The following is a 13,250-nucleotide window of genomic DNA, read 5'->3' as shown; positions in this document are numbered from 1 at the left end:
GGGGGGCGGGGAATGGCAAAAAGTGTATTCCTCCTGTATGAGCAGAATTCTTTTCTTGGGAACTCTGGATGAAAGCCCAGGTATTCATACAGAAGTTCAACTCAGATTAATTCATGCCACTTCAGATCATAACAGAACACATACAGAGCAGATGTACCACAATTAAGGTACCCGGGGTGAAAAAAGCATCAAATGATTGAAAATGGATAAGTAAGGATAATTTCATAGACTATACAGAATGCAGACCTGGATTTCAGAAATGTATTTTAAAGGATCAACTATTTCACATTCTGCAGATGATAATATATGAGACCCCATACTTTGGAGGATGGCATAAAGAGCTTTCTGAAAATACTGATTGTTTTCCAAACCTTTTTGAAAATCCTGATGATTTCCAGGGAATTGGATCAATACGTGTCATTGGTGGAATGTAAGTACAATTTCGTTTCCTCTTTAAAATTTCCTTGCAAATGTTCTCTGTGGCTGCCTTACCTGAGGCTCAAAAGTCCCTCATCTCATCTGTTCTTCTGCGAGCATAGGAAATCCCAACTCACCTAATTAACCCTGTGCCCTGAAACTCATCACAGTAAACATTAACAAATTCATTTTCCATTGAAATTGATGTCACCACCCATTTCTATTTACTTTGTCATGTGTGTCACTTTATTTAGAACATTTGGTGAACCCTTTAAAAAAATTACAATCCAGAGTTGTTTACAACCATGTTTACATTAAAACTGTTTAACTTTATAAATAAGAATGTTATTAAAACAGTGGATAATAAACCATTTGGTACCACAACATAACAAGAGAAAATGCCTGGGTAAATAAAAAATGTAGACAACCTCACTGGGGAGAGTGTTCCAGAGATGGATTACCACATCTGAAAAAGCTCTTTCCATAATTATCATCTAACTCACTTCAGCTCAGAAAGCAAGGGGACCTGGAGAAGCATCTCTGAGGGGATTTTAGTGGCAGGCATTTAGGTACTCAAGGACCAAGTAGTATAGTGCTTTATAGGTAAGTACCAACACTTTCAAATTGTGATTGGAAATGGATCAGTAGCCCCTGTCATGTCCACTGGCAAACATTGAATCCCACCCTAAGTATTAGAAGTACAGCATATGCCATTCATAAATGAATGGAAACAAGCAGTCTGGCATGTGATATTTATGTACAAAGTAATAAGTATGGAATAGTAAAGTAAATATGAAAAAAATGCATCGAAAGGTTGGTATAAATTAATTGAATATTAGAATGTAAAACTTAGTATAAAATACAAGGAAAGTGGTTTTTAGAAGTAATAAAAGCAGAAATTGAGGAATAAAAACTGACATATTTTTGTTATGGTTATGATTTTTCTTTTCTTTTCACCTGGATTCCCTCTGATATTGTTTAAACAGGAGCTTTTTGTTACATGCATTAATACATAGATCATTTTGCATACCAATATGTTATTTCTCAGGTTTTTATTTTTATTTTAGAAAAAGCTGAAGCCACTAGATCTGTTGGAACATGGTATTTTGTATGGATGGATATCAAAGTTGAATACTTAATGATTGTTGATATAGTTGTAGCACTCATTTATAACTATTATACTGTTTTTGCCCTGTGTGTTTTGCAGATGGGTTGCCTATGAGAGGGAACGATATAAAGGCCAGCAATACTTATTAGAGGAAGGAGAATTTGAAGACTGGAAATCTTGGGGTGGAGTGAGAAGTGTTCTGCTGTCTTTCAGATTTTTGCAAGCTGTAAGTACTTCTTCTGGTCCTCGACTATTTCCTTATTCAACTCACCCCCTTTCATTGGCATTGTAGATGAAGGCATACAGATGAATACATACAGATACATTTTTATAGTTTAATGAGCTTTTGTGCTTGGGAGGGTTGGTGTGATAGTTATAGTTATTTAAGTGATAATTCTTTATTCTTGAGTAAATCTTCCACATCCCTTGTAGAAAATCTGTTTCCATTTAACAGTTCTGCAAATATCTTAACTATTTCAAAACAGATTTTTCTGAGACCCAACGGTCACTAAAATGATTTGGGGTGCAATTGTATTATCAGATCTATTCCTCCAACATCAGAGAGAGAGCTCTAATGTAAGAGAGGGAGGGCTAGCATTGGAGCCTCCCCTCTACGATGTCACTGGCTCAACCAACTTCGGCGCTGGGGCTGGATAAACAGTCTAATGCATGGCACCTTCGTGAGAGAAAATAGTTGTTTGTGTTCTACATAACTCTTTTTGGAGACACTTTGACATACCAATTATTCTTGAAAAGATGGAAATAGACAAGTTCCTAGGCTGAACCTGACTCAGATGTTTGAGTTAAACACCTCTGTGGCAGGCTTGTTGTTAACAGTTCTTCTTATGTAATGTTAAATGAGGCTGCAATCCCATCATCACTCATTTGGACCTAGATCCATAACATCTAGTGTACAACTGGTAGGTAAGTAGCTCTGGAATGGTGCCATAATCTTTCTTTTCTTTTCTAGCCACAGTCTTGAAATTGTGACTGCTGAATTCAAGCAAAGGGAGAGGAACACCATGAATAATATAGTTCATTGGTCTCTAGCAGGGGCAAAATTGTTGTAGATATTCAAACACTCATCTTTCACATATAACTGATTTCATTTAAGAACAAGGCAAACTTGCAATCAGCTACAGAACTTTTACATAAAGACTGTCAAAGAATGTTAGCGATGTCAGAGAAAAACACACAAGCTGTATGTTAAGAAGGTGCTGTTAACATTTCATTGCTCAGGAACAATAATGGCATTTAATCTGCTTAGGAAAATATGTGTTAGCTTTGGATAGGGCCATTGTGATGATGAGCAGAAATATATGGAGGTGGAACTTGTTCAAGGAAATTCTGCAGGTCAAGAGTTGTGTGGCAACTATCCAGATGACCTGATGAAAGATTCCTCTTTCTTTCAAAACGAAGTCAGCTCTAAATGTATATCTGAAGAATACTGTGGGTTCATTATTAAGTAACAGCTTTATGTTGTTTGAAGAAGGGGGAAAGAGAATCTTGTATCTAATGCTCCCTAAAATTTGGTTGGAAATTCCAGGACTTCATGGAGTCTGCAATAACACTTTTTGAAACGGATGAGGAAAACGGCAAGTCGTTGGACATTTCCAATCAAGAAGTTCCTGATTTGGAACAGGCTGGATTTGGCCCAGTCACAAGATCAGTTAATGTGAAGAGTGGAGTGTAAGTTGTGTTTCGAATCTTTGTGCAGTAATAAATAATTAACTTGCTTGCATTCCAAATCTTTATTTCTTTCTCTTCATTTAGTTATCATGCTCTGCTTAACCTTACAGGGAAAGTTACCTATATCAATGGCTATTGGTCACAGTGTCTATATTTTGCCTCCACTATGTGCCAGTTAAGATGATATGATATGATATAATATAATCTTTATTGTCATTGCCCCTCTGCGGGAACAACGAAATCCACTCGGATAAGGGCACTCCACATAAATTTAAAATAACTACTGGTACAAAACATTAATTAAACAATACAATACAAAATGACAAGTAAAAATAAGATGACTTCAAAGTCCAGACTTTCCATTTAAGGCCAAAATTGCTCTAGAGAAGAAACTGGGAGAATGTTGCTATGCTCGGATCCTGCTTTGAGGCTTCCCTCATCTGACTGGCCACTGTGAAAACAGGATGTTGAACTAGATGGGTCACTGGCCTGATCCAACAGATTCTTCTTCAGTTCTTGTGATATATGATTGCAAATATAATGAACTTTTTGGCTTCATCCATAATGTATTTTACTTTCGCTTTATAGGCTAACTGGGAAAAGCTGTCCAGTGTCAGATAACATTGAACCACAACGCATAAATTTTAAATGCCTATTTTAAATTCATATTTGATGAACCAATGAAGAATGGACAATTCTTTTAGAGCAGTATATTAATTACTAGTATATTTGACTAGCAGTCTAACGAATTTGAACCTCAGAAATTCTCTTGTGTGTCACATCTAGATGGGTTGCCTATCAGCAGAAGTTCTTCTGTGGAGAACAATACATATTGGAGAAAGGAAAATATAAATGTTTTTTTGACTGGGGAGGATCTAGTGAAACTATTATGTCAATTCGTCCAATTAAGTTGGTGAGTTATCACATTTGATAGGAAATGGTGTATCATTCGCTAAAAATACTTTATTGTAATAATCCATAAACCAATGAAACAAATATTTTAAAGCTCTTGTATAAAAATGTAATAGTGAATTCCATCTACCACACATAGGACTCGCACTCCCTTTGGTTTTGAAAATTATTTACAATTTTCCTATCATACGGTACTTTGATTTCTGTTGTTGTTGCAGATTGTTCTGAGGTGGAATCAAATTTAAGTAGTGTCAAGATGTGCTGTCATGAGGATATTTTTTAGAGAAGAATAAATTGTTTGTTTGGGCTAAAGGTCTTGATAAAATTTATGTTTCCTTCCCCCCCCCCGAAAGTGTGCAGTCAATCCCTAAGTTGTGTAGAGGGGGGAATTCAGTGTGCATACTCTGCATCAAGGGCATATCAAGCCAACCTTGTGGTTAAATCTGCTAATGACTTACAGAATATCAGTATTTTTGTATTGGTTGCGTGCACACACACACACACACACACACATTGAATAAGCTTTCCCAAGTACCTGCAGCTTATCTCCTTACAGAGGAGAAAATCAGAACAGAATATGCCATGTACATATTATGTGTATCTATGAATCTCATTTCATTTGTGTAAAGTATGCAAGTAGAAAATGAAGTTGAGCTTCCAGCTTCTCAATAATATACTCATATTTCTGTGGTATATATTTCTGCTTTTTCTAGGAGCCACTAGGAAATCTTGAACCCAAACACTGGGTAAGTGCTTGTGAAATCATAATTATTAGCACCATTAATTTTGTGGGATATTGGGGTTAGATCAAGATTTACCCTTTTGTGAATGGAAGTTGCCCTCTGGAGGAAGCAGGTGCGGCTTTGAAGCCCCCCAGCACCACCACCCCGTGTATTCTGGGATAGTTCCCCACCCACTGAGAGCAGCTTTTCAGTAGTTAAGCTAAATAGACTGTTTCAAAGGAAGGAAACTTGTATTTAAATATTACACACACAGACACACACACACACTGAGTTAAAACTAAACATGAATGGTAATTCCTAATATAAAACTAATCCTGGGTTTATTTTTGCAAGCAATTTCCTCTTTCTTTTTACTGGAGAGAACTCAACTATTGTCCACTATTTTTTAAATCCCTGGTTGCTTTTCCAGTTTCTCTTGCTCTTTTGCCCCTAAGGGTTGGTGCCAATATTTTTTTAATTATATTTTTTTGCATCCTTACCAAGTTAAGCAAGTTACATGCTTACATCCAAAACTGCTGTGTTCTCTTGCTCTCTAGCAAACTTACATAATGTTTTTCAGTTGTACTAATGAGTCCATTCTCAGTTGACTAGCATTTCCTAGTCTACCCTGCTGGAGGCATACCCTGTGATGGAAGCCTACCACATTTTGTCAACTTCCAGGCCTAACTAGATGGTATATACTTTTGTTGCCAATTAGGCAGTGTACTAGAAAACTTCACTTTCTACCAAAATCTTGATTTAGGCTGCTTAACCTTAATTGCATTTAATTGGGAAAAATTATATTGCATACTGAGGGATGCGAGTGGCGCTGTGGTCTCAACCACAGAGCCTAGCGCTTGCCAATCAGGAGGTTGGCGGTTCGAATCCCCATGACAGGGTGAGCTCCCATTGTTCGATCCCAGCTCCTGCCAACCTAGCAGTTCGAAAGCGCCCCCAAAAAGTGCAAGTAGATAAATAGGTACTGTTCCGGCAGGAAGGTAAATGGCGTTTCTGTGCGCTGCTCTGGTTCGCCAGAAGCGGCTTAGTCATGCTGGCCACATGACTCAGAGACTGTCTGCAGACAAACACCGGCTCCCTCGGCCTATAGAGCGAGATGAGCGCTGCAACCCCTGAGTCATCCGCGACTGGACCTAACAGTCAGGGGTACTTTTACCTTTACCTTTATATCGCATACTGCACAGCTGTATTCCATAAATACAAACATTGCTAATAGTTTTCATACAGGCAACTGTTGTATCAACAAGTACATACTTGTTATCAGCAATCTTAGCAGAAATATCAGATCAGTTACAAATCAGCCATAATGCTATAGGGAAAATAACATGTTTTAAATACAATTTCTTTTTCTTTTTAAAACTTCAGAATGATAAAACATTGCTTCGCTGTGACAACTACTTATCATAATATATACATTTGTTTTCTAGTTTATGCATTTATGTGTTGAATATTTTTTTTAATAGCTTAAAGCTTTCAGCAGCACACATTTCAAGGGATCGTGTATAGATGTTACAAGAGAAGTTGCTGGTTTTGCATCATTTACACCTTGTTCTTTTAAGGTTCTTCGGGGATGGTGAGTTGATCTATTCACAATTTTTATTTTTTTATTTTTAATTAATTTTTATTAGAAATAAAGAAAATTGGTTAGAAACAATTGACATCCATACATACAATTGACATACATTCAATTAACAATTAACATACATGCCTCTTTCACCCTACAAATATCATACATACTCAAAATTATAATCAAGAAATCCCAATCAGTTTCATCACCCTCCACCGTCCACCCTTTGTGCTTGACTTCCAATCATCTAATCCATAATGTACATTTCTTCCCTATGTACCTCTTGCATATTGTATCCTTCATACATACATCTTACATTCTTTTTAATCAACATTTCGTTACATCTTACTTCAATTATTACACCATGTTATTTTATTTTCATCCTCTAATTTCTTATCCTCCTAATTTCTGATTTCAGGACTCCTCTTAATCTGTTATCAAATCTATTTTTTCAACATAATTTTTAAGATATTCCTTGAATTTATTCCATTCTTTTTCTACTTTTTCCTTCAAGACCCTTCCGATGTTTCCCATTAATCTTATCGTATTGTAGTATTCTATTAATTTTTCTAACCATTCCCATTTTGTTGGTACTTGGACGCTCTTCCAATTTTTTGCTATAACAGTAGCCTTGCAGCTACTGTTATATACAGATATAATACTTTGTCTTCTTTTTTCAAATTTTCTGGGACTATTCCCAGTAAAAATCCTTCTGGTGTCTTCTTAACATTCCCACCAGATATGAAAGATGGAGCCTACCGCTAGGTTGCACCGCCAACATGTATTACTTCAGTTTTTATTCATTTTGGCAATCCTGTCGGACATTAAATACCACCTGTGCTGTACAGTATTTTGAAAAAGTTTTTTTTTAGAGCATAACAAGGAGTCCATTTAATATCTTTCTGCCAAAGCTTTCCCCATTGTTCAAACATTATGTTCTTACCAAAATCTTGTCACCATTTGATCATTGAGGCTTTTACTATTTCATCTTTTGTTTAGTAGAATTAACAAAAGATGTATTCACAATTTTTAAAGCAGCTTGGAAAACAATTTCAATCAATTTTATTTATACCTTGAAAGTGAGAGGATTTTCAAGGCAGTTTACCAAAAAATAAATAAATGATAATGCTCTAATTATAATATTTGCTTATAAAATGTCTTGAAAATTATCTCTCTTTTAAGCTGTTAACTTTTCAGTAAGGGCATTATATAGTTGCTAAAGCCTACAGTCAGATTTCATGACTGCTAGTATCAAACTTCGTTGTATGCATTTATTTTCTGTTTATATACCACCAAACTTTTGTGTTTAGTTGTAAGTCCCTAGAATGAAATCAGTGTGTGTTGACAGATTTGTCTTCTGTTGATATTTTATTTGGAGAAAAACATAATAACCTATTACGACAGCTGACCTTTTCTTGGATTTATCCTTCTAGTTGGTTACTGCATTACCAGGGGGAAACTGCTGAGGATCAGTGTGTGCTGGAAGAAGACCTCTACCCTGACCTTACTTCCTGTGGTTGTCCAGCAGCTGCAGTCAAGTCCCTTAAGCCTCTTGAATATGTAAGATCTGTATTTAAAAGGTCTGTTTCATAGCCAGCCATATTCTGGGGAAGCCTATTAAATTCCCTGTAATTCGTATTCAGGGAAAATAGCATCTCGCAGAGAAACTGAAGAGTTGGGACTGCATATGTGCACAGATATTAGAGAGAAAACTTAACTTACTGAATAGTACTTTGTTTGGTGTGGTGGCAAGGGGATACTTTTTTAAGGGCAAAGTCTAGTGCACAGACAGGCATTGTTTGCAGTAAGTCCTGCCAGGGCCTCCTGCGTTGTGCTGACAATGGTCCTGTCCCAGTTTCATGTCTCTGTCAGAAGAAAGTGGTAATATGGGTAATTGACAGGGGTTTCCCCTCTAATTTTATTTACGGCATGTCTACTGCATGTTCCGGTGGCTCCGTTGTCCTGCATTTGGAGCAGTAGCAGCAGTGCAGGCAGGAAGCAACCATCTAATGAAATATTTGTTTGGATGTAAACAAATGATCTCCAACCTACAATTTGTGTCAGTGTAATTTGTTGAAAGGTTGCCAGGTCCGTCCATCCCCCAATTTCTAACAGAAAAAAAGTTCTGCAGCTTACCAAGTGATCCATAATAGCAAGAACAGTATTAGGTTATGATACAGCAATAGCTACACTTGTGTGGCGCTGCAAGATTCTCGTGACTGGCACCAAAATCCTAACTTATGTCTAATCAGTCAATCCTACTGAATTGAGTGGGGCTTACTCTTCGGTCATTGGGGTTAGGAGTGAGTGCAGCCTTGTTTAATGGGAAAATGATGTGGTGGCAAATGCAAAGTGGGTAGCAGCAAATATATACCAGGTTTATTATTTCCCTGCCATACTCACAGGCAATGATATAGGTTACCTGACTCGAGCCATTTCTAAACCTTCAGGTTAGGGGATAACTGAAGTTTTTATACGTTAAGTTGCCCTTAGTATGTATAAATTGCCGCAAGTAGACTAACTTTAGTACCATGTGGATTGCTAATCTTAATAGCTCTAAAAAGAAACTGGGGAACTGGTCCCCTTTGTGTTCAGCATTGTACTAGATTAGTTTTACTGTCCCTGAGTGTTTAAAAAAATGTTTTGAAATAGCTTTATAGCTTTCACCAATGAATAGGCTAATTCTTCTCATCTTATCGCCTGCCTATTCATGATTGTCCCTTCTCTTAGAGAGAGAAGGAGAATGGTAACATTTAAAGAATCAGTCTCTCATTTGGTCCATTCCTTCTATGTTTCTAGTGTGCAACTATATTGTCTTTTGGCTGTTTTGCAATGTCATTTTGCACTTATTAAATTCATACTGCTAGAATCCAGCTAATTTGAAATTCTTTGAAATTCGTTAAAATTTTAAGAGAGACTAGCATTGTTAAACCATTGTGTTGTGTCCTCAAGGGACTCTGTGGCAGGAAATTATGACCTCTGTACAAGGAGGAACGTCCCCTGGTTTCATTTACAAGCAACATGCAATTTAACAGTATCATGCACTTGCTGTTCTAGAAAGCTGCTTTTAGTAACATAGTTAGATGTTGATCTGAACACTCAAGAATGCAGTAATGGGCAGACATTATTTACTTCTGTGCACAATTGTTTTGAGCCTGTATTTTATACATTGCTTATTTTTGTGTTGCACTTGTTTTTATTTGCCGAGATGGCTTCTTTGCACGTGTCTACTGCAAAAGTAGAAGGGGACAACAGAGGATGAGATGGTTGGACAGTGTTCTCGAAGCTACAAACATGAGTTTGACCAAACTGTGGGAGGCAGTGGAAGACAGGAGTGCCTGGCGTGCTCTGGTCCATGGGGTCACAAAGAGTCGGACACGACTAAACAACAACACTGCAAAAGTACTTCATTTTGGCTAGAGAAAACAAAAATGATTCTTAAGCATCTCAGTCCATGCCCAGTTCAGCTTAGCCCATCCCCGATGGCTGATTGTTTATTTTATGAAGTGCTGATTAATTGATTATGCTTATCAGTACAACCAGCTTTTATTTGGTTTGTGTTGCCAACAGAATCTAAGGTCACATCACTTTTTTAGTTGTTTTAGTTGGATTTTTATTTTATTTTAAATCTGGCTAGGATTGAAAGTAAACACAAAATGATATAACAAAAGATATGTGATATTAAGCGTATTCATAATTACGGTACTAGAAGCTGTCACATAACAACTCATGATATAGCTTTGTCAATTTCTCAGTCCTTAGGAAAAAATAAAAGGATAGTTTGAGGAAGACTGTATGGTCCAACTCTCCAATTCTCTGATTCTATGAAAGTCTGTCATGTAGGTCAGAGTTAAATAGAATGTTATCTGTGGAACTGTCACCTGAGCATAAAATAATAGCCAGAGCTGCTCTTGTGCCTTTGGCAGAAGTGTAATAAGCAGGGATTAGCAGGAGAAGCTTTTCATGGGATAGAAATGATCATTGTTGTTGTTTAGTTGTTTAATCGTGTCCGACTTCATGACCCGCCAGGCACTCCTGTCTTCTACTGCCTCCCACAGTTTGGTGAAACTCATTTTAGTAGCTTCAAGAACACTGTCCAACCACCTCGTCCTCCGTTGTTCCCTTCTCCTTGTGCTCTCAATCTTTCCCAAGATCAGGGGCTTTTCCAGGGAGTCTTCTCTTCTCATGAGGTGGCCAAAGTATTGGAGCCTCAGCTTCAGGCATAGCTGCCAAGTTATCTCTTTTTTTAAGGGAAATTCCCTTATGCTGAATAGGCTTCCTCGTGAGAAAAGGGAAAACTTGGCAGCTATGGCTTCAGGATCTGTCCTTCCAGTGAGCACTCAGAGCTGGGACCTCCTACTGAGTGCTAATCAATTAGGAGTTGAAAGTGCAGATACAATGGCCAGTTTAAAAATTGCCGGCCCTAATTGTTTGACAATTCCACTCTGTGGTGGTGAAGAAAATTAGCTTTGTCAACACTACTACTCCATACTGATAATGGAATACATTAACTTACTAAATAATCAGTAGGTCCCTAATACACTGTATGATTATACCCCTCCTAGAAAATTGATGAATATCTTTCCTTCCAAAGGTTTCATTTAGCTTAGCAATCAGAATTCATAGTGACCCTATCCTCCTATATCTTACCTTTTTGCACCATTTGCTGCTTCTTTGTAAAGGAACCAAGGTCCTGTCTCTCTCTCACACACAACACAATCCTATGCACATTTACTCATTAGTAAGTTCCATGATGTTCAGTGGGGGTTACTCCTAGGTAGGCGTGCCTAGGACTGTTCCACAATCTCTGTTGTTGCTGACAAGCTTGCCAACAATTTTGAAAACTGTTCTGATCCTCTAGGCCAGGCTTCCTCAACCTCAGCCCTGCAGACGTTTTTGACCTACAACTCCCATGATCCCTAGCTAGCAGGACCAGTGCTCAGGGATGATGGGAATTGTAGTCTTAAAACATCTGGAGGGCCGAGGTTGAGGAAGCCTGCTCTAGGCTGTGCCATTGTTTGGCTATCTTCTACTTTCAGATTTTTTTCTCTGCTAGCCTTAAAATGATCTAGCAATCATGGTTAGCATGGTAAGAGCAATCCAAATATCAGTCTGTCATACTGGACACAGTTTGGATAAGTTGAAGATGTTCATGTTTTGAGCTCTAGTGGTGGTTCAGGGCTCTGCCACTATGGAATTCCTGTGTTCGTGTAAACCATGGGGTTAGTGGAAGCTACCGCTGGTAGTAGACAACATATTTCTCCCCCCCCCAAAAAAACCCAGTGTTTCAGAGGCCAGGAAAGGGGTAGAACTGGACCAGCCAAGGATATGCTGTATCCTAAGCTTGTCCAGCTTCTGGCAGGAAGCCAAATATGGGCTTCTTTGCTGTACTAGTCTGGACCTGGCATAGCAAAAAGGTGGTTTCCCCGCCTGCCCCCTTCCCCACCTTAAGCCCTTGGCATCATGAGTTGTGGGGCCCCAAATGCAGTTGTTCTGCCACTCTATTAAGCCTCACTGCTGGCTTCTAACAGTTTGCAATGTTCCTTAACTTGATTTGTTCAAAGCCAAATGTGCAGTGATACCTGTCCCTGGAGGGAGTTGTCACATTGCAAGCAGAGACACTAGTGAAATGGGGAAACTACCTTCACATTGACATTTGCTGTGCAGATGTTACCAGCTTTTCTCTTTTCTGTAGGTTTTTGCCGAGCCTTTGATCAGCCTTTTCGCTTTGGAGAATTGCGAAGGCAGAGAGCTGCACTTGCAAGAAGCAGTCAGTTCAGTTCTGAATAAGGATCTTCATTTTCTTACCCAGTCTATGTGGGTGAAAAGTGGACTGTAAGTATCACTTTATTCTACAGAGTAGAAGTCCTAACATTCATTGTGCCTAGGGTAGAGCAAGCTTTGGTTGTTTCTCCTTTGTTCCTTTACCCAGGACAAAGGGCAATAATCTCCCTCAAATAGTCCCAAATACCATAATGGCCCTGGATAGTATTGGATGGCATGGCAGAGTCATTCTGATACTTTCAAATGTTAAGTCAGGAACACACTTGCTAAGCTTTCTGTGTTGGTGGTCATATTTAGAGAATTTTAAGTTTCATGTGTCTCATAACAAAACTGGAAGTTGAGTCTGCGTGAAGAAGCTAAAATGTAGTGGGCAATCTGTACACATAGGAAAATAAATGTGAAGAGGGTTGAAGCAGCTTATATGCAAGCCTAGTTTGCTATGAGGGAAACTTAATGATCAGCAGCAGAATTTATATGAATTTTTGTTTCCCTATCAGATACCATGTCTATTTTAAAGTCTTCAGTGGACAATATCCAGCACCATGTCAGTCAATACAACAGGATTTCTGCCCCCCTCCATCTGGCCTACAGAGTCCTCCATTCCTCAGGAGCAATGGGGGGTTGGGGGGGGGACTGCAAAGTTATTGCACAAGCAGGATTGACACTGTAGAGCATCATCTAGTATTTCCATAAGAAGGAATAAACTCCATGGAATAAATACTGTATTAACCCAAGTGCTTTTGGGGGATACACACACAGTAAATGTGCATATATGTAAACTTCACGTAGTGAAATGTTTAGTCTTGCAGCACTTTATTTTGTAATGGCAGAAGTGAAGATCAGAGGAGTTATTTGCTAACATGTTTCAAGCAGGACAGAACAAGCAAAAAATGCAAGAATAAATGGCTATCTTAGATAAAAGCATTTAACTTGTAAAACAGGAAACACACAGCCAGCCTTCTTTTAGAATAGGTAGAGAAGAAAAATGAAAACCTGCTATATAATAAATTTCAGGTTTCGAACAACTATGATG

At 38.2% G+C, this 13,250-nt stretch overlaps 2 protein-coding genes across 5 annotated transcripts in view; one reads left to right on the top strand and one right to left on the bottom strand.

The window, feature by feature from the left end:
* The window catches only part of RIOX2 (ribosomal oxygenase 2), a 69,397-nt gene that overhangs the window by 32,637 nt on the left and 23,510 nt on the right, over window positions 1–13,250 (bottom strand). The gene's annotated exons all lie outside the window — the stretch shown is intronic.
* CRYBG3 (crystallin beta-gamma domain containing 3) overlaps window positions 1–13,250 on the top strand; it is a 63,026-nt gene that overhangs the window by 41,533 nt on the left and 8,243 nt on the right. For both annotated transcript variants that reach the window (XM_035116450.3, XM_088668029.1), the window contains exons 11-18: window positions 297–430; window positions 1,625–1,751; window positions 3,072–3,214; window positions 4,001–4,127; window positions 4,840–4,872; window positions 6,330–6,439; window positions 7,867–7,993; window positions 12,129–12,268. In XM_035116450.3, coding sequence (XP_034972341.3) covers window positions 297–430; window positions 1,625–1,751; window positions 3,072–3,214; window positions 4,001–4,127; window positions 4,840–4,872; window positions 6,330–6,439; window positions 7,867–7,993; window positions 12,129–12,268 — 941 coding nt within the window. The remainder of the gene's footprint in view (window positions 1–296; window positions 431–1,624; window positions 1,752–3,071; window positions 3,215–4,000; window positions 4,128–4,839; window positions 4,873–6,329; window positions 6,440–7,866; window positions 7,994–12,128; window positions 12,269–13,250) is intronic.

Source organism: Zootoca vivipara, chromosome 4 (genome assembly GCF_965207765.1).
Source record: "Zootoca vivipara chromosome 4, rZooViv2.hap1.1, whole genome shotgun sequence".
NCBI lineage: Eukaryota > Metazoa > Chordata > Lepidosauria > Squamata > Lacertidae > Zootoca > Zootoca vivipara.
Note: the sequence above shows the minus strand (reverse complement) of the source record. Positions and strands in the feature narration are given on the sequence as shown.